At 36.9% G+C, this 24,863-nt stretch overlaps 3 protein-coding genes across 3 annotated transcripts in view; 2 read left to right on the forward strand and 1 right to left on the reverse strand.

Moving 5' to 3' along the window:
- LOC135698014 (gastrula zinc finger protein XlCGF57.1-like) overlaps positions 1-24,863 on the forward strand; it is a 55,068-nt gene that overhangs the window by 14,731 nt on the left and 15,474 nt on the right. The gene's annotated exons all lie outside the window — the stretch shown is intronic.
- The window catches only part of LOC135698012 (gastrula zinc finger protein XlCGF26.1-like), a 50,795-nt gene continuing 33,671 nt past the window's right edge, over positions 7,740-24,863 (forward strand). Inside the window, exons 1-2 of the mRNA XM_065217879.1 lie at positions 7,740-7,998; positions 8,061-9,383. Coding sequence (XP_065073951.1) covers positions 7,819-7,998; positions 8,061-9,383 — 1,503 coding nt within the window. The 5' untranslated portion in view covers positions 7,740-7,818. The remainder of the gene's footprint in view (positions 7,999-8,060; positions 9,384-24,863) is intronic.
- LOC135698032 (C-type lectin 37Da-like) lies at positions 9,434-10,003 on the reverse strand. Its single transcript, XM_065217902.1, has 2 exons — positions 9,865-10,003; positions 9,434-9,802 (listed from the first exon to the last, which is right to left on the reverse strand). Exons 1-2 carry the CDS (start codon positions 9,988-9,990, stop codon positions 9,434-9,436), a joined length of 495 nt encoding a protein of 164 aa, XP_065073974.1. The 5' UTR covers positions 9,991-10,003.

Consider the following 24,863-nt stretch of genomic DNA (forward strand, 5'->3'; position numbering starts at 1 on the left):
ACACTGGAATTGTGACGTTTCAGATGTTGGTTTCAATAACATGGCGGCATGTCACCCAGCTGGCACGCCCAACAAACAATTTTAGCTGCAGATTAGCTTATACAGCCAAAATTTGCCTAATGCAGCTAATTTTTGCCTGTATAAGCTAAGTTGCAGCTAAAATTGTTTGTTGGGCGGTCATCTTATGACATTACCAGGTATTTTCAGCACACATCGATAAAAGAAGCTTTCATCTAATACGACAAACACAACAAGAAACGAAAGAGAAAGTCGACGAAGAGAATCGATCAATGTTACTTATGCCCTAATGCAAATGTTCAGCTTGAAATAAGGACATCGCGAAACGCGTCTACCCTGGCCGCGGCCTAAGGGGCTGTTCATTAACTACGTAGACAGTTTTTTTGGGATTCTTGCCCCTGCGTAGACAATTGTCCATACATAATTTTTAAAATTTGTATGGGCCGTGGATAATTTCCAACCCCCCTGCTCATCATGGATCTGGAGAAAATTTGTTTTTGACTGACGGCCCCATTCGAAGAGCGATTACAGGAAGTTGTACTATTCGTTTCAGAACACCCAGAACAAGCAATGTTTCTTATACGCATGAGATCAGCTGAAGTATATCTTTGGTAGGATTTGGCGATGAGCTTAATGAGTTTCTGTTGTGGGGATAATTTAGATTTTTAGTTTAAAAACAAGCCGGCGCCGGTGGTGTAGTGGTAAACTTCACTGCTTTCTCACCCCAATGGGTCTGGGTTCAATCCCAGGCGAGGTCGGTGACATTTTTCTGATGCATAAAAATGTCTGGTTACGTCTTCCTTCGGAAGGGAAGTAAAGCCGTTGGTCCCGGCCCATGTGTGTTTGAATGGGTGCGATATCCTACGCAGGTGTGGAAACTGCCTTCCTGCACATTCGATTGCCGTCAATTGATGGCAATCGATGTCCGTCGGTGATTGGCACTAGATTGCGGAACAGAGACCAACGTTGAATAAAGGAAAGAAAAAGAAGTTTAAATCCTTAGGTCTAAGGCATCCGTGATAAATACACCGCGTGGTTCTACGAAACGCACGCCCACTCAGTTCAGCCAATGTTGAACGCAGCTCTTGATGCTGTTCTCCGAGGTGGAAAGCGAAAACATATTGAAGTTCACCGTGTACCGGATCCTATAATACATCTTCCGTTTGGTTTTGATCTTAAGCTACGTTCAGCCTAAGCCCTGGAGAATTTGCTGCAGATTGACCCGAAGCCCGATTATCTGACTGATTGGTTTATTGAGCGCCAGTTTTCATAACATTGTCAAAGCGTATTTATTGCTTGAACACAGGCAGCGATATTCAGCCGATGTTATGATATTGATTAAGAAACTAAGAAGAAGCTCCCTTGAGCTGAACTGGCCGGCTTGACGTGCCGCAAGCTAAGTGCTACATGACACAGTGACAATATCACATCATTAATTTTTCCCAAATTGTTGTAATAACCCTTCATTTCGATGACTGTATGATTGTCGATTGTACGAAAATGGGTTAGTGATGTGATATTGTTTATACAAGCTGAGCAGTGCGTGGGGTCCTAGGTGATATTGATCGAGTCTCTTTATCGATTTGCTCCATTTCTACAAAACCGTTTCTTTTCGTGTTTCCCGTTTAATGCGCTAGATAATAGCTGCACATATCGAACTGTGTGCTGAAAATGTCTTTTCATGGCCGTGGGGATAAACGGCGCCGACTGGGATTGAACCCAGGCCTGCTGGGGTGAGAGGTAATCACGCTTACCACTACACCACCGGCGCCGCTACCACAAAGATCTTCTTGACTGAATCTATCATTAAAGAATCGATTTGTGTACACAAATTATTGAAACAGGATTTATGCAATCAAAAGAAACGGTATGAATCATTTTAGGAAGTGGAAGTTTTATATTATGTTGATAAATATTAAGAAAACCGGGATTTCATATTAAAACACCAGTTTCTTATTTCAAACAATGCATTATTAGACACTTACGTAGACACTCGCCACACCCACACTCCCCCTATAGTGTCTACGTGTTTCATGAAAAGCCCCTTTTATAATATGATAATACGCAGTATAAAGGTCAATTCCGTACGGAAGAAATTTGCATGTGCATGTCAACTCATCCAAAGTATTTCTTGAAATCATCAAAGCCCACGGTCAACGATCGTGTAACGTATTGATCTTTTGTCCACAGCATGTCAGCCGCCATAAATCTATGGTTGGACTTAAAATGATTAAGCACAATCTCCTTTAGGCCTACGTTCATCTTGCTATAAGGAGTAGAACAAGATGTTAAGAAGTTTATGTTCTAAATAGTGCATTCATCATTAGTTTCTGGAAATGCGCATACTTTTAATAGTTTTATAGAAGTAGCGCAATGTCAACAAATTTATTGTTGGTATAATTTAATGATGGATCTTCCAAAACTTCGGAGATAACGCAAGCACGCTCATAGAGCTTTTTGACGTTTAATCGGCGCACACTACTGTACCATTTAAAGCGAACGAGTGCGAGCAAAAGGGAAACAGATTAGTGGGAAAACAAACCGTCCATTCATCCATGTGTGTTAGATAGAGAAAGATGGTTAAACGTCAAAAAGGTCTATACAAGCACAAGAGTAAAGACGTCAAACGCAACGTGACCATCAAAGCAACACTGAAAGTAACAGCTCCTAGTGGGACTAACATGCGTAGAATATCCTACTTCATTGCAAATTTCTAGGCATAATAGTCCCATTAAATATTTTTCGTATAAAAATAGGCTTAACTGATTTCATTGAAGGTAATTTCTGTAGTTTTCACTAAAACATATTGATTCTGTTGAAATGTGAACAATGCGGTAACTTATGTTAACGTATATTTCTTCCAATGAGCAGAAATGATTCGAAACATTATTCGCGATTTACTCAGAAGCAACTTTTGAAACATGGGACTGATATGCGTAGAACGGCAGTATGAGTCAACCAGGCGAATAGCGATTTAGAGTGATTTTTAAAGTAGTTAGTTTAAATTTTGTTCTGAGTGTATACTTCATTTTTATTTTTATTTTTCTTTCCCATTTGTGCACATTTGGCACAGACCTAAAGGGCCACCCACATCAGATCCAATGACGTTTATATAAGGTCTGGGCCAAAGGGCTTATTGGTGTTAGTGAAATGTGCAAATTAATGTTTAGTGGTGTTCGTATTTTATTGCAATGTTTATCTTTTTACACGAAACAGCTGTTTTCAGTGACGTATTTCTATCTGTTCTCAGTATGTTGGCAGTGACGTATTTCTATCTGTTCGAAGATGTTCTGCAATGTTTACAACATTTTTGCTTCTAACACTAGCAAGCTGCCTGTTAGCCCAGACCTTATATAAATGTCATTGCATCAATCCGTTTGCGTTGCGTTGACGTAAATTAGACAGTTAGACAATAGATTTAGCTGTCACTTTGCCGCAACGCGTCCGATCCGGATCTAATGTGCGTGGGCCTTAACTGGTCCATATTTTCATTTTTATTAATGTCGTTTTCATTTTTCATTCCTTTATTTAACTGTTCCGCAATCTAGTGCCAATCACCGACGGCCATCGATTGCCATCCATGCCAAGCAATCGAATGTGCAGGAAGGCAGCTTCCACACCTGCATAGGATATCGCACCCATTCATTCAACACACATGGGCCGGGACCAACGGCTTTACTTCCCTTGCGAAGGAAGACGTGATGTCGTTTTCGTTAAAGAGCCTGAATTTACAAAGAGACATCATTTTGACAGGTCTTCTACTCGATTGGAATAACTTAAGAGGAAGATGAGACAATACGGGGGAGAAAACGAACCACTTTTCTCTCAAACGCGAACCAGCTCGTGATTGGCCAATTTGAAGTGCGTAAGATAAAGATAATAGAGATAGAGATAAAAGAGTAAGAAGCCAGTGTTGTCTCCTCTTCCTCTTAGAGCAACCGTAGCAGTCGTTGCCATTTGCGGCACTATTTTACTATCGCAAAGCGTTTCCATTTAGGCTTAATCACTCCTCTCCACACCGGTCGTTGCTATCAGAGTCATAATATAAGCTACCGTTTTCCACACCGGCAAAACAAACTTTTGACGTTTATTCAAAATAGCAACCGTCTGATGCGTTGCTACCGGGTTGCTAAATTTATGAACTCACTACTTCCCAAGGTGCGGATTGCTATTTCCCCCACCTGAATAGCAACCCCCGGTACGCAAGTACCCTAATAAAAAATAACCATAAACGAACGATAACCCAAATCATTGAACTATTCCACAAATGGTTTGGATGATACCCAGAACACGTCGTTAAGAAAATTAACCATACAATTTTTATTAGGGTAGCGTTATGGTAGAGGTTGGTAAATGTGCCTTATTTACTCATTGGTACGGTTGCTCTAAGAGAAAGTGAGTTCATAAATTTAGCAACCCGGTAGCAACGCATCAGGCGGTTGCTATTTTGAATAAACGTCAAAAGTTTGTTTTGCCGGTGTGTAAAACGGTAACTTATATTATGACTCTGATAGCAACGACCGGTGTGGAGAGGAGTGATAGCCAAAATGGAAACGCTGTGCGTAAGTAAAATAGTGCCGCAAATGGCAACGACTGGTACGGTTGCTCTTAGGGAATAACTTTTGCTATGACTTTGACAGCACGCTAACTTGAAAGTACCCATTAATGGGTAAAAAAGACCCATTTTGAAGAAAAGTGGCTTAACTCATTAAATGAGTAAACCCAATATTACTCATTAATGAGTATTTGACGCATACTTCAAAAAATGGGTACTTTTTAACCTTCATGTTCTTACTTGGGATGAATAAAAAATACCCATTTTTTCAACAAATTTGCTTTATAGGCTCCCTGCTGTCTATTGGCGTCTTGCAGTGAAACTTTTCCATGCTTTCGCCACCTACATTTCGAAGTGAGAACTACTAGAAGGAGGATAGTTTCCAAATTCTTCAAGTAAAACAGACGATTTTTGGGGCAAATCGGTACATAAAGAAAAACTTATAATTTCCTGTGGAAACTTTTGCTTGAATCGTGTAAGAAAATGTGTTTGCAAACTAACTGTTATTATTTCGGTATGGATCGGAGATGTTTTCATGGAAAATTATGCATAACAAGTTTGCACCCACAGGGAGAGGTTACCTCCTGCGCAGCAACATTTTTCGGAAAATGGTAAATATGTGCGATTTCCACTAGGATGAAAGTGGAAATTAAGTGAATTTACTTAGGAAAGGTTGTATCAGGCTGGTGGTAATGGAGATTGGTTGTATAGGACGCCAATATTCAATAAATGTTCATTTTGGCCTTTTGTTAGCAAACATATTGATGCTCACAATTTTCGACGGAAAACGCAACGGAACTTGCTTTACTCAACACGCACCATACTATAAAATGGTGCTAGATGGTGTTCAAAGTGATAGCAAGATGATAAATTATCTCTATTTTGGGTAATTGAGCAATTTACTTCTGTTTACATCATATTTACGATGCAGCATTGTTGGAGCCGCGAAATGAAATGAATATATCTTATGAAAGTTCAACTGGAAAAGTCAAAGTTGCACATCAGTCTGATCGTAAAAACGTTTTCTTCTGCAATTCGAATGTTATATTGGAAGGATTTCACGCAGGCTTGATGAAAATTATGATTTAATGCTAATTTTCACGAATTTTATATGCAGTCTGTCAACATTATCATCATCATGCAGTGGCGACATCTGCGTTGAGCTTTTACGGCAATCTTCCAATTATTTAACCGAATATGAAAAGTAGTCAAAAGAAAAACGAATAAGAATCTTTTAAATTGTTTTATGTTTAACACTCATATAATCAAATATGTGTTAAAGGTTGTAACCTGTCACCCTTTAAGCGAGAAGAGGCTGTTCTGGCCTCGGTTCCGGCTGTTCGAATTTCAAAACAAGTCACCGTCTTCCATTACCGAACCATCCTGATATTCGATGGAATTCCACTGGTTCCACGGCCACCCTGTAAAATTTGTTTAAACTCAGTACTGGACATTCACTCGCACAGTCTCCACTAATAGAAGCTAACGTCAATCTCCTATACTTTTATTCCGCTAACCTGGAACGGAACTGAGAATGGAATTCATCCCACTTCTATAGCTCTTACCTCGTGAAAATCACCTCGGTTTGCTGTTTTTCGTCGTGCTGCTGTAATAAAGAGATGTCTGTCTGGGGCACTATTTGCATGAACATTTTTTTCACCTGAATTAACACCCGGCCAGATGGAATCTGCTAACACAGTCAAACTTCCGTTCGAGCTTTCTACGCGTTCGTCTTGATCCGTGGTTTTTTTGACATGTCACCAAAATGCTAAATAATAATAATGTGTTTACCCATTTTTATTCCAAAACACATTTTTTAAAGTGATTAAAAAGTAACCATTTTTCAATTTTTGAAAATACCCATTTTTTGACAACTTAGTATGGATTCCAAAAAAGAGTATAAGATACTCATTAAATGGGTACTTGCAAGTTAGCGTGAGATAATCGATTGTTCCAATTTTGACAAGAAGTCGTCTCTTTATAAATTCAGGCTCTTTAGGCTGTGAACCATTTGCCGAGTTAAATTTAACTCGTGGTTAAAAGTGACATTTCGAAAGTTATTTTCTATGTTCGAAAATCCCTGTGCTGTCGCTCGACCGGTTTTCGAGCCACGGTTGTCAAAATTTAACTTCTTGTCTGTCAGAAATAACCATGCTCGGATAGCAGGGTTAATCGATAACTTTCCATCTGTCAAATTTTAACCAAAAGTTAAAATAATCCACCAAATGGTTCAGAGCCTTAGGCTGTGAACCATTTGCTGAGTTAAATTTAACTCGTGGTTAAAAGTGACATTTCGAAAGTTATTTTCTATGTTCGAAAATCCCCGTGCTGTCGATCGACCGGTTTTCGAGCCACAGTTGTCAAAATTTAACTTCTTGTCTGTCAGAAGTAACCTTGCTCGGATAGCAGGGTTAATCGATAACTTTCCATCTGTCAAATTTTAACCAAAAGTTAAAATAATCCACCAAATGGTTCAGAGCCTTAGGCTGTGAACCATTTGCTGAGTTAAATTTAACTCGTGGTTAAAAGTGACATTTCGAAAGTTATTTTCTATGTTCGAAAATCCCCGTGCTGTCGATCGACCGGTTTTCGAGCCACAGTTGTCAAAATTTAACTTCTTGTCTGTCAGAAGTAACCTTGCTCGGATAGCAGGGTTAATCGATAACTTTCCATCTGTCAAATTTTAACCAAAAGTTAAAATAATCCACCAAATGGTTCAGAGCCTTAGGCTGTGAACCATTTGCTGAGTTAAATTTAACTCGTGGTTAAAAGTGACATTTCGAAAGTTATTTTCTATGTTCGAAAATCCCCGTGCTGTCGATCGACCGGTTTTCGAGCCACAGTTGTCAAAATTTAACTTCTTGTCTGTCAGAAGTAACCTTGCTCGGATAGCAGGGTTAATCGATAACTTTCCATCTGTCAAATTTTAACCAAAAGTTAAAATAATTCTCCAAATGGTTCAGAGCCTTAGTTTTCGTTTTTGCTGTTAGAACCAGAAGTGCAGCGGCGCCAACAAGCGCAATTCATTGACGGCTCAACATCATTTGTTTGTAAACAAAGGTGCACCTAATATCTACATCCTGAATAATTTTAGTGTCTGGTTGTATAGTCTCGTTGTTGCTACACCTCAAGAACGAAAACGACATAAGATTGTTTCTCTGTTCAGTGCTCGGTTTAGTTGAGTTTCCGAATATTTCGGTCATATTTCTGCAGTGTATTGTTACAAGACAAATTAGATCCTTGAAATGAAGACTGAGGATCCATTCGAAGCAGTATGTGTGGACAAGTTATCGCTTTCATTCACTTGTCGAACGTGTCTAAACACCGACTCTGACCAACAGTTGGTTTCGATCTTCGAAGACACTGAATCCAGTGGTAAATTATTGGTCGATTTGTTCAATAAATTGTCGCTACTGAAACTGAAGGTATGTAAATTGCGCTAGGGTCGTTTTGTATTCTAATATTACTTAATTGTATGACTTTCTAGATTGCGAAAGACGATGGATATCCGGCAAATATTTGCAGTATTTGCATGGAACGGTTACTGGCTGTCGATGCTTTCCGAAAGCAATGCGAAAAAGCTCAAGAGTATCTCGAGCATTACTTCGTGAAGCTTCCCGAAAATGTTCCAGATATCAAGCCGGACTTACTAGTCTGCTGTGTTAAAGACTCGGAGATTTTGAACGATACTAAGAATATTGAACCACCAGAAGATGGTGAAAATGAGAATCGAAATGATGTTTCATTTGAAAGTGAAGAATCGTCATCGGAATATAAGCCAGAAGGTGAAGAATCATCGTTGGAAAACGAGGAAAATCCTTTAAAAGACAATGATAAGCTAAAATGTTCTGTATGTGATAAAATTTTCCGAACCGTCGCCATCAGAAATAATCATCTATATTTGCATAGTGAAGTGAATGCATTCCCTTGTGATGAATGCGAGATGACCTTCAAATGCAGGCGCTATCTGAGAAAACATAAGAAAATGGTTCACTCAGTTGGCGATTATAATTGTCCTATGTGTGGAAAAAAATTTACACGCACTTCCAAATACGAGTATCATCTTAAGACGCACGACACGGAAAAAAAGTTCAAATGCCGCCACTGTGACAAGTCCTTTATTCAGCACACCCATAGGAAGAATCATGAGTTGACTCACATGGCAAAGCGGCAAAGGCCTCCCTCCTATCTGTGTAATATTTGTGGAAAAAGCTTTCGCTACGAATGTACCCTTAAAACGCATCTAAAAAAACATGAAGGGACCCGAAAGTATGCTTGTGATATTTGTAATAAACAATTCGCACAGAAAGGTAATCTAAAACTACACCTTGCCATCCACAATAACATTCGGGCTTATCAGTGTGAGCAGTGTGGTAAGAAATTCATCCAACAAGGCGCACTCAAGTCACATATGATTCTACACAACGCGGAAAAGTCGCACCATTGTGAATTCTGTAACGAATCGTTTCTGAGAATCCGAGATCTGAGGCGACATAATTTGATGGTCCACGGCAAGACAGATGTAAGCATACGGTTTGAACAATCTTTGCCGGAAAACGAAGGTACTGTTGAAATGGTTCCAATGAAGGTGGAAGAGAAGCCTTCCAAAAAGACCAATGATTTTCCGTACGGTTGTGATTTGTGTAGCAGAACGTTTAAAGTGCCGTCATCGTTGGCGAGACATATCAAGGTTCACAGCGAAGAGAGAAAATTCGACTGTACTGAATGCGGAAATACTTTCAAGACGCTAGCAAATTTAAAAAATCACATCAACGGGGTACATCTGAAGCGGAAACCGTACAGCTGCGAGGTAAGTGGAACTGTTTGATTGTTAAATGCAATTTATTTGTCCTTCAAAAATTAAAATCTTTCACAAACAAAGTATTTGTTCTGGACACATTCATCAGTACTCCATCTCCATTCATTGAGCTCAGTTTGATATACAAAATGCAAGCAATGTCCTCTTCTGTTATATTGGTCGTTCCTGTGGTTGTAGCCATTGTCTTTCTGTTGCACCCAATTGAACCACGTTACTCTGTTTCCTGTTGAGTACCAGTGATAGTTATCCGAATCTCCTAAATCGTTACCACCAGTCCACATTGTGGTGCTATTATCCTTATCGGTAGTCTCGATAATTTTAACGATGGCATTCTGCTCGTCCATGGATTGTACTCTCGTCAACTTCAGGCCTAGATAATGACAATATTCCATGGCTTTAAACCAGTTAGTCTGGATTGGAAATAAGCTATTAGCGTTTACACAGCTAGTAAATGTGACATATAAGCTCTCACCTTAAAGTTTGGAATTACGTATCTGTTTATGCCATCGCATTCCGCTTTCTGCTGATTGGTTAATGATGGACCGCGGCTCAGTGCCAGATATAGCACTGCAAACATCCAACTGTAGTAAGTTTTCATCCTGAATCCTAAGTGTTCCGTAGCTGAGTAGAGACTGGCTTGATTCGAAGCACACGATGACACAACTTTATTTGATATTGATACATGTAGGACGAATAAGTTGGTGGGCGTTGGCCAAATTTGGATTTTTCAGATATAATCCTAAATAGGACCTAGATTATTTAATACTCTAGTAACCTCAAGTCCGTGCTCTGTCACAATGTTTCATTGTGATTAATCAACACTCAAAGGGGTAAAATATCAAATTTAGGGTGAATTTGAAAGAAAGGGAACTTGGAGTGTAGAGCGCACTGCCCACTGGACGATTCTGAAGCCTGGCCAAGTGAGTGGGGTATGGGTTTATTTGATTGAACGTCATTTCCAATGTATATATTGATACATTCAAACCATTGGCATTTGAGATAAGACAGAGATAGGATGCGGAGGGCCCGCTTAGGGGAAGCGTAACCCATGTTATGGTTTCCATTTATTAAATAGTTCAGATAGGCTGGAAATGACAGGTTCATAGTGAGAAAATGTACCATATGGGGCCCTTCACTAATCAAAATCAGATTCACATCGTCAGACCCTGCCCAAGAATAAGGGGATTGACGATGTCTTGTCAAGTTTTATTTTGAATTTGCGTTTTGCATTTAATACTCTAGTAAATCTCGCGTCCGTGCTCATTCACAACAGTGTGAGGTGTCAATGCTCACTGGGTCATATGTCTTAGACCAGTTCCAGATTAGTTTGCTATTAATATCTTCTGCATCGCAGTTCGCGATAGATTCCTAAATATGGGTTCTCTTTTCCGACCATAATAGTGTGAGGGAAGGGGGTGAGTTCTGGATCAACAATGGAAGGGGGCCCATCGGTTTTTGTGGGCAGACCGTCCAGAGCCCATTCCTCGCGGATCGGGGGCTGCTCGCGCGGGCCAACACCGTCTTCGTGTAGGTGGAAGTTTTCCCTATCCGATGATGGTGTTGGTTTGCGTGGGTGGCCTTCGCTTTGTGAGTGGGGGGCTTTGGAGCGGTTTGTTTGCAGATGCTGATGGGCCCTTTTCTATTGTTGATCCAGAGTTAAACGTTCGATATGAGAGCGACTAGGGCAAATAAATAGGGAAGACAACACCATGACCCAAATAAGTAACCAATGCATGCGGCTCACACTTAACTTGTTCTATTTCTTTCTTTCTTCCTATCATGTACTAATATTAACTGCCTGAGGACAAATGGGAACACGACCAGAAACCAGAAACGAACAAGAAAAGAAGAATTAAACTTGCACCGGCAAGAGGAAGCAGACAGAAAGGATCATGCCGGTTGGAGACAGCCAATGTATACGGGACGAAGCTTTTATCTAGGAAAAGTCGTATGTGCAGGAAACCGTAAGTAGGATAAGAATCGTAAAAGGTGTGTGCTTGCTTGATAAGATCCTAACTTTACTTTAAATACACGGTAGGAATCGAATATCCATTTATGATTAAGGTTTTGCCCATTTTTCAGTGGGAGTGGCAATACTCATTGATGAGTGATTTATCGTACCCATTTATTAGTAACTGTTAGCAGCTAATGATTAATTGATTTACCTATTTTAGAATTACCTATACTTCACATCAGAACCTCATTTCCTTCAATTACTACTCCGTCGCAGCACACACCTTATATGGATCGCTAACCTTTATTTAGTTTCAGCATTTTCGACATTATAATCAAAAGGTGAGTTTTAAAAGTATAATTACCATGCATAAGTTAATGTACCAGAACCTGGACGGACACGAGCCTACCCAGGGGAGGACCCGGATACGACCACCCATGTGTGTCTAGAGTATCGCACGAGCTGACGAGTGCAACGGGAAGGACAGTAGGTGTATAGACTAGGGGGTTGGTCCCTAGATAAGCCTTCTTAGCGGAAGGCACAGCCTATGCACTGAACAATTACAATTACAATACATGTAGGACGAATAAGTTCATCTGTATGATAACCTTTGGTAACTCGTGCTCCAACCACTTGTCTGTAAAAACACAACGCTCCACTAGTACCGTGAAGTACCATAATTTCACGCGCTTTTAGTTTTCACAAAATTTAAGGATGCATTAAAAATTTAAATAAATTAACGCAATTCACTTATTACGCTTAAGGCCATCGTTCGGACATTTTGAGCCGTTTGTCTGTGATTTGGGTGGTTTTCCAGGAAACGTCCCGAAAATCCTGTGAAGGAAAGCGAATATCGGGAAACGAATTCCGTCCGATTGTAGCCAAGGATTTTGTTATCCTAGTGGTGTAAAATGTGGGTGGAAAAGTGCATTCAACTTCAAGTCGTGTGCTTTTTCCGGGAAAGTGGCATTTCCACCCAAAGAGAATATGCACGTGAGTGTATATGTGCGCGCAAGGAAATGCAATCTTGCGCCTATGTTTTCCCGGGAATTTCCCAAGAAAGTATACCATATTTTTATACCAAGACATTCTGCAGAGTCTGCACAACATGATGGTATACATAAACATATGATTCTCGAAAATTTGTAGCATGGTTTTTCAATTTCCAAACCATGCGCCAAACATTCTCGCTGTAAATTCGTCACGAACATAGTAAAGAAGCAATCAGCAATTACGCATTTGTTTTACAACGTTGCCACATTTTCTTGTTCCTTTGCTACCGGATCACATGTTCGTAGGTCCACGTGTCCTTTTTCGCTTGTTCGCTCATCATATCAAATTGATCAGGAATTCTTCCGAAATGTCAAAAATTATATCGAAGACCTACGACGGATCGGAAATTGAAATTGAGATCTCCATGTATTCTTTCATCATATCAAACTGAACAGGAGTTTTTCAAAATCTTATCTATCGAAGACCTACGACGTATCGGGAATTGAAATCGAATCCTGCATATTCCCTCATCACATCAAATTGATTATTAATTCTTCCGAATAATCACAAATTATATATAAAACGTATGACTAATCGGAAATTGAAAATGAGTTCTCCATATATTCCATCAACACATCAAATTGACCAGAAATCCTTCTGTAGACATTCGGGCAGTTAGAATATATTTCAAAATACAAGGATGGTCAGAAATTCTTCCAAACTATCAGAAGTTATATGGAAACCCTTCGATTGATTGGAAATTGAAATCAAATTCTCCTTTAATTCCATCATCATATCATATTGATCAGGAATTATTCCGAATAATAAGAAATTATATCGGAAATTGAAATCGAGTTCTCCATATTGATCAGGATTTCTCCCAAATTATCAGAATTAATATCGAACACGTATGACTAATAGGAAATTGAAATTGAGTTCTCCATATATTCCATCAACATATCAAATTAATCAGAAATCCTTCTGAAGATCTTCGGGCAGTTCGAATGTATTTCAAAATACAAGGATGATCAGGAATTATTTCGAAGTTCTACCGAGTTATCAGAAGATATATGGAAACCCTATGACTGATTGGAAATTGAAATCGATTTCACCATATCAAGCATAACATTTGATAACGGCACAAAAGCTTTTGTAAACAATCGAAGTACGCTCACGCAAACCAACAACATCATCGGATAGGGGCACCTGTTCGAAAGTGGTATTGGTTTGCGTGGGCGTACTTTGGTTCGCGTGTAAAGGGTCTTAAAAAGTTTGTTTACAAATGCTTTTGTGCCGTTATCAAATGTTATGCCTGATATGAACCCTATCAAAGTGATCAGAAATTCTTCCGGATTATCAGAAATTATATTGAAGGTCTTCGACTAATAGAACAATTGCAACCGAGTTTCCATATATATCTCAATCAAATCAAGTGATCAGGAATTCTTTCGAATTATCAGAAATTATTTAAAAAAAAAAACTATATCTGATCAGAAATTGAAATCGAGTTCTCCTTATTCCATGACCATATCAAATTGACCAGGAATTCTTCCGAATTATCATATATTATACCGAAGGCCTTCGATTAAAAGAAGAATTGAAATCGAGCTCTCCATATATATCCTTTTTCCATCAAATTGAACAGAAATTGTTCTAGACATTTTTGGTCAGTAAGAATGTATTTACAAAATGTCATAATGATCAGGAATCATATAGAAGACTTTCAAATCATCAAAAATTTGAATAAAACCCGTTGAATATTATCCAACAATGTCAGTTTCATCAATAATTCATTCGAATTATCATAAATGATACGAAGACCTACGATCGGAGATTGAAACCGAGTTCCCCATATATTCCCTGGTCATATCAGAGTGAGTCCTGCTGCTTATCTTTGGTCTATAAGAATGTATTTTCAAAATTTAGCATTGATCAGGAGCCATGTAGACGATCTTCAAATGATCTTGAAATAAAACCATTTGAATATTCTTACATCATATGAGATTGGTCAGGAATTCTTCCGAATAATAAGAAATTATTTCGAGGATTTCCAACATATAGAAAAATTTATATTGTGTTCTCCATATATAAGCTTCTCATATCAAGTCTTCTTCCGAAGATCTTCGGTCAGTTAGAATGTATTTTCACAATATAAAGATGGTTAGTCGAAGGCTTTCAAATAATCTAAAATTGAAATTCAATCTTTTGAATATTATCGCCCCATATGAGGTTGATCAGGAATTCCTCCAATTTATCAGAATTTATATCGAAGACTTACGACTTACAGGAAATTGAAATCGATTATCCATATATTCGCTCATCATATCAAAGTGATCAGGAATTATTATGATGATCGTCGGTCAGATAGAATGTAGCAAAAATTCAAAGGATTTTATTTCAATTTCTGACCGTTTACAGATCTTCGGCATGATTCCTGATCAACACTATATTATGAAAATACGTTCTTATTGACTGAAGATCTTCAGAAGACTTGCTGATCTATTTGTTATAAAAGGGGCGCCGGTGGTGTAGTGGTAAGCGTGATTATCTCTCATCCCAAAAGGCCAGAGGTTCAATCCAAGTCGGCACCACCGGGGTTTTCTGAGGAATAAAATTTCTTATCACACCTTCCTTCGGAAGGGAAGTTAAACCGTTGGTCTCCAGTCCATGAGTTGATGGGTCGATATGTAGGGTCCAGGGGTGGAAACTACCTCCCTGGTGTCGGTAGCACTGGTACTCAGTACGGAAACAAACCAAGGATTTTTTTTTGTATGAGAAAGAAATATTTGGAGAACTCGATTTAAATTTTTTTTCTTCTATTAGTCCAAGGTCTTCGATATAATTTTTGATAGTTCGGAAGTATTCCTAATCAACCTCATATGATGAGAGAATATTCAAAGGAATTATTTTTAATGTTTAATCATTTGAAGATCTACGATTCTTATATTTTGAAATGCATTCTTACTGACCGAAGATCTTCATAAGAATTTTTAATAATTTCGATTTGATAAGGAAATATTATATTAATTTATCAATTTATTTATTTATTTAGTCGTTAATCAAAAGCGTAGATTATATTATGATATCCTTACTTATGATCTATGATTTCGCAGTGCTTGGAATTATTTTTCAATTTTAGCGGTGACATATTTAGGTCTATCATTTCACAGTTTTCATTATAAATAGATATCATCTGACTTATCGGTCCATATTTCGCGTAGTTAGTGCGGTGGCGATCTACCGCGAACAAATGTCTATTACGAAATTTTCGAAAAGGTGCATAAAAATTAAGTCTTGATAATAAATAACCTGAGTCAATGCGTTGCGAAGCTATATTGTTTACGGAATAGACCATATATGTTATACCGATGCTCTTTCAATACCTGAATGTTGATTAACAAGCAACATGCTTCATAAGATGGGAGAAGAAATGCTGTCCATCCCAATTAACTCATATAGTAAAAACTACTTTTGGATTGACTCTATTCGTTCAATTGTGTAAGGTGTCAAGTGGAAACCAAAACGTTTTCTAAAATAAAATTGCTTTATAAAATAAATATGAATTGCCTGCACTAAGAATTATTGTGTTATAATGATCCACAAATGCTTATTTAGAATCTAGAAACTTTTATCAAACAAACTTTTACAACACCACGTCTAAAAAAACATGTACTTCATCATAAGCTCTCTGAGCTTTTTCAAAATAAGAGAGATATCGTTAACGTACAAAATGAAAAGAAGAGGTCCCAAGTGCGAGCCCTGAGGAACTCTTGACAGGACTTGAAATGAATTAGATTTTTTCTAACAATTTTCTGACGGTCCGTTCCCAAGTATCACTTGCAACATCGTTCTTGACAAATAAAAGAAATCCCAGTTGTGAATAAGTTCTCTATTAATTGCTTGCAAAACGTGTTGTTTTATACCCGTTGTATTGTTTTTGTGAAGTTTTCAAGCTTTCTGACATGCTGTTTATCTTGAAGTTATAATTCGGTATTGAATGTCTCAATTATCTGTTTATAACATATTTATAAAAAAAAAATTGGTGAAAACTTGCTAGCCTTATATACAACATCTTTTCGTATGTCAGTTTTAGAAACGTGAGCAAATATGAATACATCTTAAATATAACTTATTTAAAACATGAAAGTAATAAGTTATATTGCAGTGGTACACATGACAAGCAAATTTTCATCAAATTCCATCAGTTATAAATGTGTTATAAACAGGTAATTACACAGCAAAAAAATAATTTTGATATCACGTCAAAGTGGATGCACTACAATCATGTCGAAAATATGGTGTAATGTTACTTGCTAAAAAGGACAAAATTATCATTAATACAATGCATGAACTGACATTACGCTGCTTTTACTGCATTTGTTTATTTATGTGGTCATAAAAATTACATGAAATTTTCGACATGATTGTAGTGCATCCACTTTGATGTGATATCAAAATTATTTTTTTGCTGTGTAGGAGTTGCAATACCGAATTATAACTTCATTATATGATGCAAATAATGTTCTTGTTTTTCGAATACATTTAATTCATGTTTTTATCATCACACACAAGTACGGTGTGTAGAATAGAAACGTAAAATAACTAAAAATAAGTTGACATTCTATTTTTTCCCAAAAAAAAAAGATGTTTGCAAAAATTGGGAATTTTATCCAGAATATGATGTACAATTCTTTTAATAGTATCAAGCTTTTTCTAAAGAGCCCATGAGTTTTTTGAAAGTAGAATGTAAAGATTCACCAAAAAATTGCATCTGCATTGGGAGTTTGAGATCTCATTTTATGCCCTTTTTTCGCACAATTAAATACCCCAGAATAATAACTTTTGTTAATTGATGATAGAAACACAAAAAAATCCATTCGTTGGAAGGATGAAATTCATTTACAACATGCCCAAATTAGTAGTTTGCGTTATAGTTATAATTGAGTTGCGCTAGTCAATTATATATACCATGACATATGTGTTTTATATAGACATCACCTTTTGCGTTTTTATCGTATAACTAGACCAAGTCAAAATCTTGAAAACGATTCTGCTGATTTTTACTTGGTTTATTTGGTTTAGTCTTAAGAAAACATTTGTTTTTAATAAACTGCAATGTCTCATTTACACCAATGACTGCGAGCAGAATGCTCTCATTTTTTGAATCAGAAATGAATGATATCAGCATTGCGTTGATTGAAAATGCCATAGATATGAATTTTAATTTCAGGAGGAAATTGAGATACTATTTATTCGGCTATTTGGAAGAATATTTCAATAGAAGTATTACAATCATAATCTGTGGCGAATATAAAAGTTTCACCTGCTATATTTATTTTCACCCACACACGCTCAAATTCTTTAGATTCAGATTGGATAATGAATACCTAATTATTTTTTTATGAAATTGCGACGTACTATTCATGTGATTGAAATTCTTACAATAAACCAGAATTACAATAAAAAGTGTTTCGAAGGAAATTTTTCTGATCAGCCGTAAGGCTTCTATATAATTTCTGATGATTCGAAAGAATTTTATATGATGGGAGAATTTGGAATAATTCCTGATCATTCTAATATGGTGGGATACGGTGTAGATTAAATTTTTGGTTATTTGAAGGTCTTTGACATTATTCCTGAAATTTTTAAATACATTCTAACTGAAAAGATCTTAAGATGAATTTATGATCAATTTGACATGATAAGAACATATACGGAGAACTCGATATCAATTTCCGATCAGCCGTAAAGCTTCCAACTAACTTCTGATAATTCGGAAGAATTTTGAAATAATTCCTGACTATCGTTGTATTTTGAAATACATTCTAACTGCCCGAAGATCTTCAGAAGGATTTCTGATCAATTTGATATATTGATGGAATATATGGAGAACAATTTCAATTTCCGATTAGTCATACGTGTTAGGTACAATTTCTGATAATTCGGGAGAATTCCTGATCAATTTGATGTGATGAATATACGGAGAATTGATTTCAATTTCCGATCAGTCGTAGATTTTCGATTTAATTTCTGATAATTCGGAAGAATTCCTGATCACTTTGATATGATGAAGAAATATACAAAGACCTCGATTTCAATTTCCGATCAGTATTTGGTCTTTTTTTATAATTTCTGCTGATTCGGAAGAATTCCTTATAAATCTAATATGATGAGGGAATATATAGGGAACTCAATTTTAATTTCCAATTAGCCGTATGTGTTCGATATAATTTCTGATAATTCGGAAGTATAGCCGATCAACCTGATATGATAAAGATATACTTATATGGAAAAATCGATGGCAATTCTTCTATAAGTCGAAGGCCTTGAATATGATTTCTGATAATTCGGAAGAATTCATGATCACTTTGCTAGGGTGTATATGGATCATTCGATTTCAATTTCCGATCAGTCGTAGGTCTTCGATATAATTTCTGATAATTCGGAAGATGTCCTGATCAAACTCGATTTCAATTTCCCACCATTCGTAAGTATTCGATACAATTTTTGATCATACGAAAGAATTCCTGATCAATTTGATATGGTAAGGGAATAAGGAAAACTCGATTTTAATTTCTGATCGGGAAGTTTTTTTTTTATAATTTCTGATAATTTGAAAGAATTCCTGATCAACCTGATATGATAAAGATATACATGGAAAACTCGGTTGCAACTGTTCTATTAATCGAAGACCTTCAATTAATTTTTTTTTTCTGATAATTCGGAAGAATTCCTGATCACTTTGAAAAGGTACATATGGAGAAATCGATTTCAAATTCCGATCAGTCGTAGGATTTCCATATGACTTCTTATCATTCGGAAGAATTCCGAAATAATTCCTGATCATCCTTGTATTCTGAAATACGTTCTAACTGCCCGAAGATCTTCAGAAGGATTTCTGATGAATTTGATATGTTGATGGAATGATATAATTTCTGATTATTCGGAAGTGCAACAAGTTGATATCTGTGATTTCAGTTCGAGACAATTTTGAGATTTTGGTTTCCAGTAGTTTTAGGGAAAACTGACTCATTCCGGTACAGAACCAAGTAAATTAGTTTGCAAGTTTTATTGAAAGGATAACCGATCCCTTCAAATACATAATCCTATGGTTCCTATTGCCATTCTTGAGTTTCGCAAATATGTTGCCATATTTCTGAACACTGCAACGATTTAATTGAAATTATTGTACTTTCATCTTGAAACTATTGTATAATTGGGGTTTTCATTCCCAAGTTTCGATATTATTTTCCCAGGTTTCATGAACTACAAAAATATTAGAATTGAAAGATCGGTGATTTCTGCGCAAAATATGTTTTGAAATTGCGATTTCTAGCAGATTGATGTAGAATAGACTCTTGCCAGTACAGAACCTTGCAAGTTCGTTCCTATAGCCATTCCAGATTTTTGAAAGACCTCAATGGACCAGCAACAACAATATAAGAAATAGAATATCTGTGAATTTATCCCGGAACAATGTTGAAATTGCGATTTCCAGAAGCTTTATGAAGAACTGCCCTTCCCGAAAACCTTGCAGATTGGTGCCTATGAACATTCATGAGATGGGAAAATATTTTTCCAGGTTTCTGGAAAACCTAAGAATCCACTGCAAAGAATTGAAATATCTGTGACTTCAGTCCGAGAGTATTTCGCAATTTTAGTTTCGGTTTCGGTTCAGAACCTTGCAGTATGTTTCAAATAACTATGTATTAGTTATGGAAATATTTGTCTTCAGTTATGTGCGTTTCTTTTTTCTTATGATCGATTATTTATTACGTGTTCTTTGGCTTAGAACCTTTCAATATAACGTGTCTATATATAATGAAAACTGTGAAATGATAGACCTAAATATGTCACCGCAAAAATTGAAAAATAATTCCAAGCACTGCGAAATCATAGATCATAAGTAAGGATATCATAATATAATCTACGCTTTTGATTAACGACTAAATAAATAAATAAATTGATAAATTAATATAATATTTCCTTATCAAATCGAAATTATTAAAAATTCTTATGAAGATCTTCGGTCAGTAAGAATGCATTTCAAAATATAAGAATCGTAGATCTTCAAATGATTAAACATTAAAAATAATTCCTTTGAATATTCTCTCATCATATGAGGTTGATTAGGAATACTTCCGAACTATCAAAAATTATATCGAAGACCTTGGACTAATAGAAAAAAAAAATTTAAATCGAGTTCTCCAAATATTTCTTTCTCATACAAAAAAAATCCTTGGTTTGTTTCCGTACTGAGTACCAGTGCTACCGACACCAGGGAGGTAGTTTCCACCCCTGGACCCTACATATCGACCCATCAACTCATGGACTGGAGACCAACGGTTTAACTTCCCTTCCGAAGGAAGGTGTGATAAGAAATTTTATTCCTCAGAAAACCCCGGTGGTGCCGACTTGGATTGAACCTCTGGCCTTTTGGGATGAGAGATAATCACGCTTACCACTACACCACCGGCGCCCCTTTTATAACAAATAGATCAGCAAGTCTTCTGAAGATCTTCAGTCAATAGGAACGTATTTTCATAATATAGTGTTGATCAGGAATCATGCCGAAGATCTGTAAACGGTCAGAAATTGAAATAAAATCCTTTGAATTTTTGCTACATTCTATCTGACCGACGATCATCATAATAATTCCTGATCACTTTGATATGATGAGCGAATATATGGATAATCGATTTCAATTTCCTGTAAGTCGTAAGTCTTCGATATAAATTCTGATAAATTGGAGGAATTCCTGATCAACCTCATAAAGATAATATTCAAAAGATTGAATTTCAATTTTAGATTATTTGAAAGCCTTCGACTAACCATCTTTATATTGTGAAAATACATTCTAACTGACCGAAGATCTTCGGAAGAAGACTTGATATGAGAAGCTTATATATGGAGAACACAATATAAATTTTTCTATAAGTTGGAAATCCTCGAAATAATTTCTTATTATTCGGAAGAATTTCTGACCAATCTCATATGATGTAAGAATATTCAAATGGTTTTATTTCAAGATCATTTGAAGATCGTCTACATGGCTCCTGATCAATGCTAAATTTTGAAAATACATTCTTATAGACCAAAGATAAGCAGCAGGACTCACTCTGATATGACCAGGGAATATATGGGGAACTCGGTTTCAATCTCCGATCGTAGGTCTTCGTATCATTTATGATAATTCGAATGAATTATTGATGAAACTGACATTGTTGGATAATATTCAACGGGTTTTATTCAAATTTTTGATGATTTGAAAGTCTTCTATATGATTCCTGATCATTATGACATTTTGTAAATACATTCTTACTGACCAAAAATGTCTAGAACAATTTCTGTTCAATTTGATGGAAAAAGGATATATATGGAGAGCTCGATTTCAATTCTTCTTTTAATCGAAGGCCTTCGGTATAATATATGATAATTCGGAAGAATTCCTGGTCAATTTGATATGGTCATGGAATAAGGAGAACTCGATTTCAATTTCTGATCAGATATAGTTTTTTTTTTTAATAATTTCTGATAATTCGAAAGAATTCCTGATCACTTGATTTGATTGAGATATATATGGAAACTCGGTTGCAATTGTTCTATTAGTCGAAGACCTTCAATATAATTTCTGATAATCCGGAAGAATTTCTGATCACTTTGATAGGGTTCATATCAGGCATAACATTTGATAACGGCACAAAAGCATTTGTAAACAAACTTTTTAAGACCCTTTACACGCGAACCAAAGTACGCCCACGCAAACCAATACCACTTTCGAACAGGTGCCCCTATCCGATGATGTTGTTGGTTTGCGTGAGCGTACTTCGATTGTTTACAAAAGCTTTTGTGCCGTTATCAAATGTTATGCTTGATATGGTGAAATCGATTTCAATTTCCAATCAGTCATAGGGTTTCCATATATCTTCTGATAACTCGGTAGAACTTCGAAATAATTCCTGATCATCCTTGTATTTTGAAATACATTCGAACTGCCCGAAGATCTTCAGAAGGATTTCTGATTAATTTGATATGTTGATGGAATATATGGAGAACTCAATTTCAATTTCCTATTAGTCATACGTGTTCGATATTAATTCTGATAATTTGGGAGAAATCCTGATCAATATGGAGAACTCGATTTCAATTTCCGATATAATTTCTTATTATTCGGAATAATTCCTGATCAATATGATATGATGATGGAATTAAAGGAGAATTTGATTTCAATTTCCAATCAATCGAAGGGTTTCCATATAACTTCTGATAGTTTGGAAGAATTTCTGACCATCCTTGTATTTTGAAATATATTCTAACTGCCCGAATGTCTACAGAAGGATTTCTGGTCAATTTGATGTGTTGATGGAATATATGGAGAACTCATTTTCAATTTCCGATTAGTCATACGTTTTATATATAATTTGTGATTATTCGGAAGAATTAATAATCAATTTGATGTGATGAGGGAATATGCAGGATTCGATTTCAATTCCCGATACGTCGTAGGTCTTCGATAGATAAGATTTTGAAAAACTCCTGTTCAGTTTGATATGATGAAATAATACATGGAGATCTCAATTTCAATTTCCGATCCGTCGTAGGTCTTCGATATAATTTTTGACATTTCGGAAGAATTCCTGATCAATTTGATATGATGAGCGAACAAGCGAAAAAGGACACGTGGACCTACGAACATGTGATCCGGTAGCAAAGGAACAAGAAAATGTGGCAACGTTGTAAAACAAATGCGTAATTGCTGATTGCTTCTTTACTATGTTCGTGACGAATTTACAGCGAGAATGTTTGGCGCATGGTTTGGAAATTGAAAAACCATGCTACAAATTTTCGAGAATCATATGTTTATGTATACCATCATGTTGTGCAGACTCTGCAGAATGTCTTGGTATAAAAATATGGTATACTTTCTTCGGAAATTCCCGGGAAAACATAGGCGCAAGATTGCATTTCCTTGCGCGCACATATACACTCACGTGCATATTCTCTTTGGGTGGAAATGCCACTTTCCCGGAAAAAGCACACGACTTGAAGTTGAATGCACTTTTCCACCCACATTTTACACCACTAGGATAACAAAATCCTTGGCTACAATCGGACGGAATTCGTTTCCCGATATTCGCTTTTCTTCACAGGATTTTCGGGACGTTTCCTGGAAAACCACCCAAATCACAGACAAACGGCTCAAAATGTCCGAACGATGGCCTTAATGGTAGAATTGGTACTCCAATAAATTCTAAAAATGTTAAATTGACATCTATCTGCAAATTTAATAGTAATTTGACAGTACATTTCGCAGCATCTCAAAGTGTCTAATTTCGCTCACGTTAATGCTTTGATTCCTAATTTCGCTCAAAAAACGGTCTAGAATCTTAAATTTCAAGTTTATAGTGATTTGATTATCAAAAGAGAACAACATATCTTACTTTCATAAATTTATTGAGGCAAAAACGATTTTATAATACAATGTTGGAACATTTATGTGGGGGAGGTAGCTCATCGATTCTTCCTAGCATCGTACTATAAGGTACCAGGCGATAACCAGTGTAGTTGGTCGATAGCTCGATGACGTCATTTCGTTGGCGTCTGCAATGGGAAATTCTCATAGCAGGCGTTGACGATGGGACGTTGTCGAGTGGTTCAATAGCAACGATCGTGGTAACTCACCGATTACCTGTCGATCTGCCAAATTTGGAAAGACGTCTGCATTGAATTGTCTCATATAATAATATTCCGCCCACTATATCACAAGAAATTGCGAGTAGCTGAGTGGAATGGAGATAAGTTAAGCATTGGGTACAGGACCAAGTCTCCCCTGGGTGGTGCCAAAAGATGAGCGCAATAGAATCATCAAGTTGCCATAAGGCACGGAATGAGACTATTGCATGGCTGGGTAGTCAAAGTCTTCCATTCGTTAGTCATTTCAGGTGGATTAGAACAGGTTTAGGTTTAGGGTGGGCGTTGGCCAGATTTGGATTTTTCAGATGTAGTCCTGGATGGGACCTAGATTATTTGATTATTTAATACACTAGTAACCTCAACCTCTGTCACAATGTTTCATTGTGATTAATCAACACTCAATGGGTAAAATATCAAATTTGCGGTAAATTTGAAAAAAAAAAGGGGGCTTGGAGTGTGTAGCGCGCTGCCCACTGGACGATTCTGAAGCCTGGCCGGGTGAGTGGGTTACGGGTTTATTTGATTGTACGTCATTTCCAAGTTATATATAGATACATTCATACCATTGGCATTTTGTATTTGAGATAGGACAGGGATAGGATGCGGAGGGCCAGCTTAGGGGGAGCGTAACCCATGTTATGGCTTCCATTTATTAAATAGTTCAGATAGGCTGGAAATGATAGGTTCATGGTGAGAAAATATACCATGTGGTGCCCGTTCACTGATCAAAGTTAGATTCAGATCGTCAGGCCCTGCCCTGGAGTGGGGGGATTGACGATGATTTGTCAAGTTTCGTTTTGCATATAATTGTAAGTTTGGGTTTGCTTTTG

This window comes from Ochlerotatus camptorhynchus, unplaced genomic scaffold (genome assembly GCF_037179485.1).
Source record: "Ochlerotatus camptorhynchus isolate MF236.1 unplaced genomic scaffold, CSIRO-AGI_Acam_v1.1 ptg000081l, whole genome shotgun sequence".
Lineage (NCBI taxonomy): Eukaryota > Metazoa > Arthropoda > Insecta > Diptera > Culicidae > Ochlerotatus > Ochlerotatus camptorhynchus.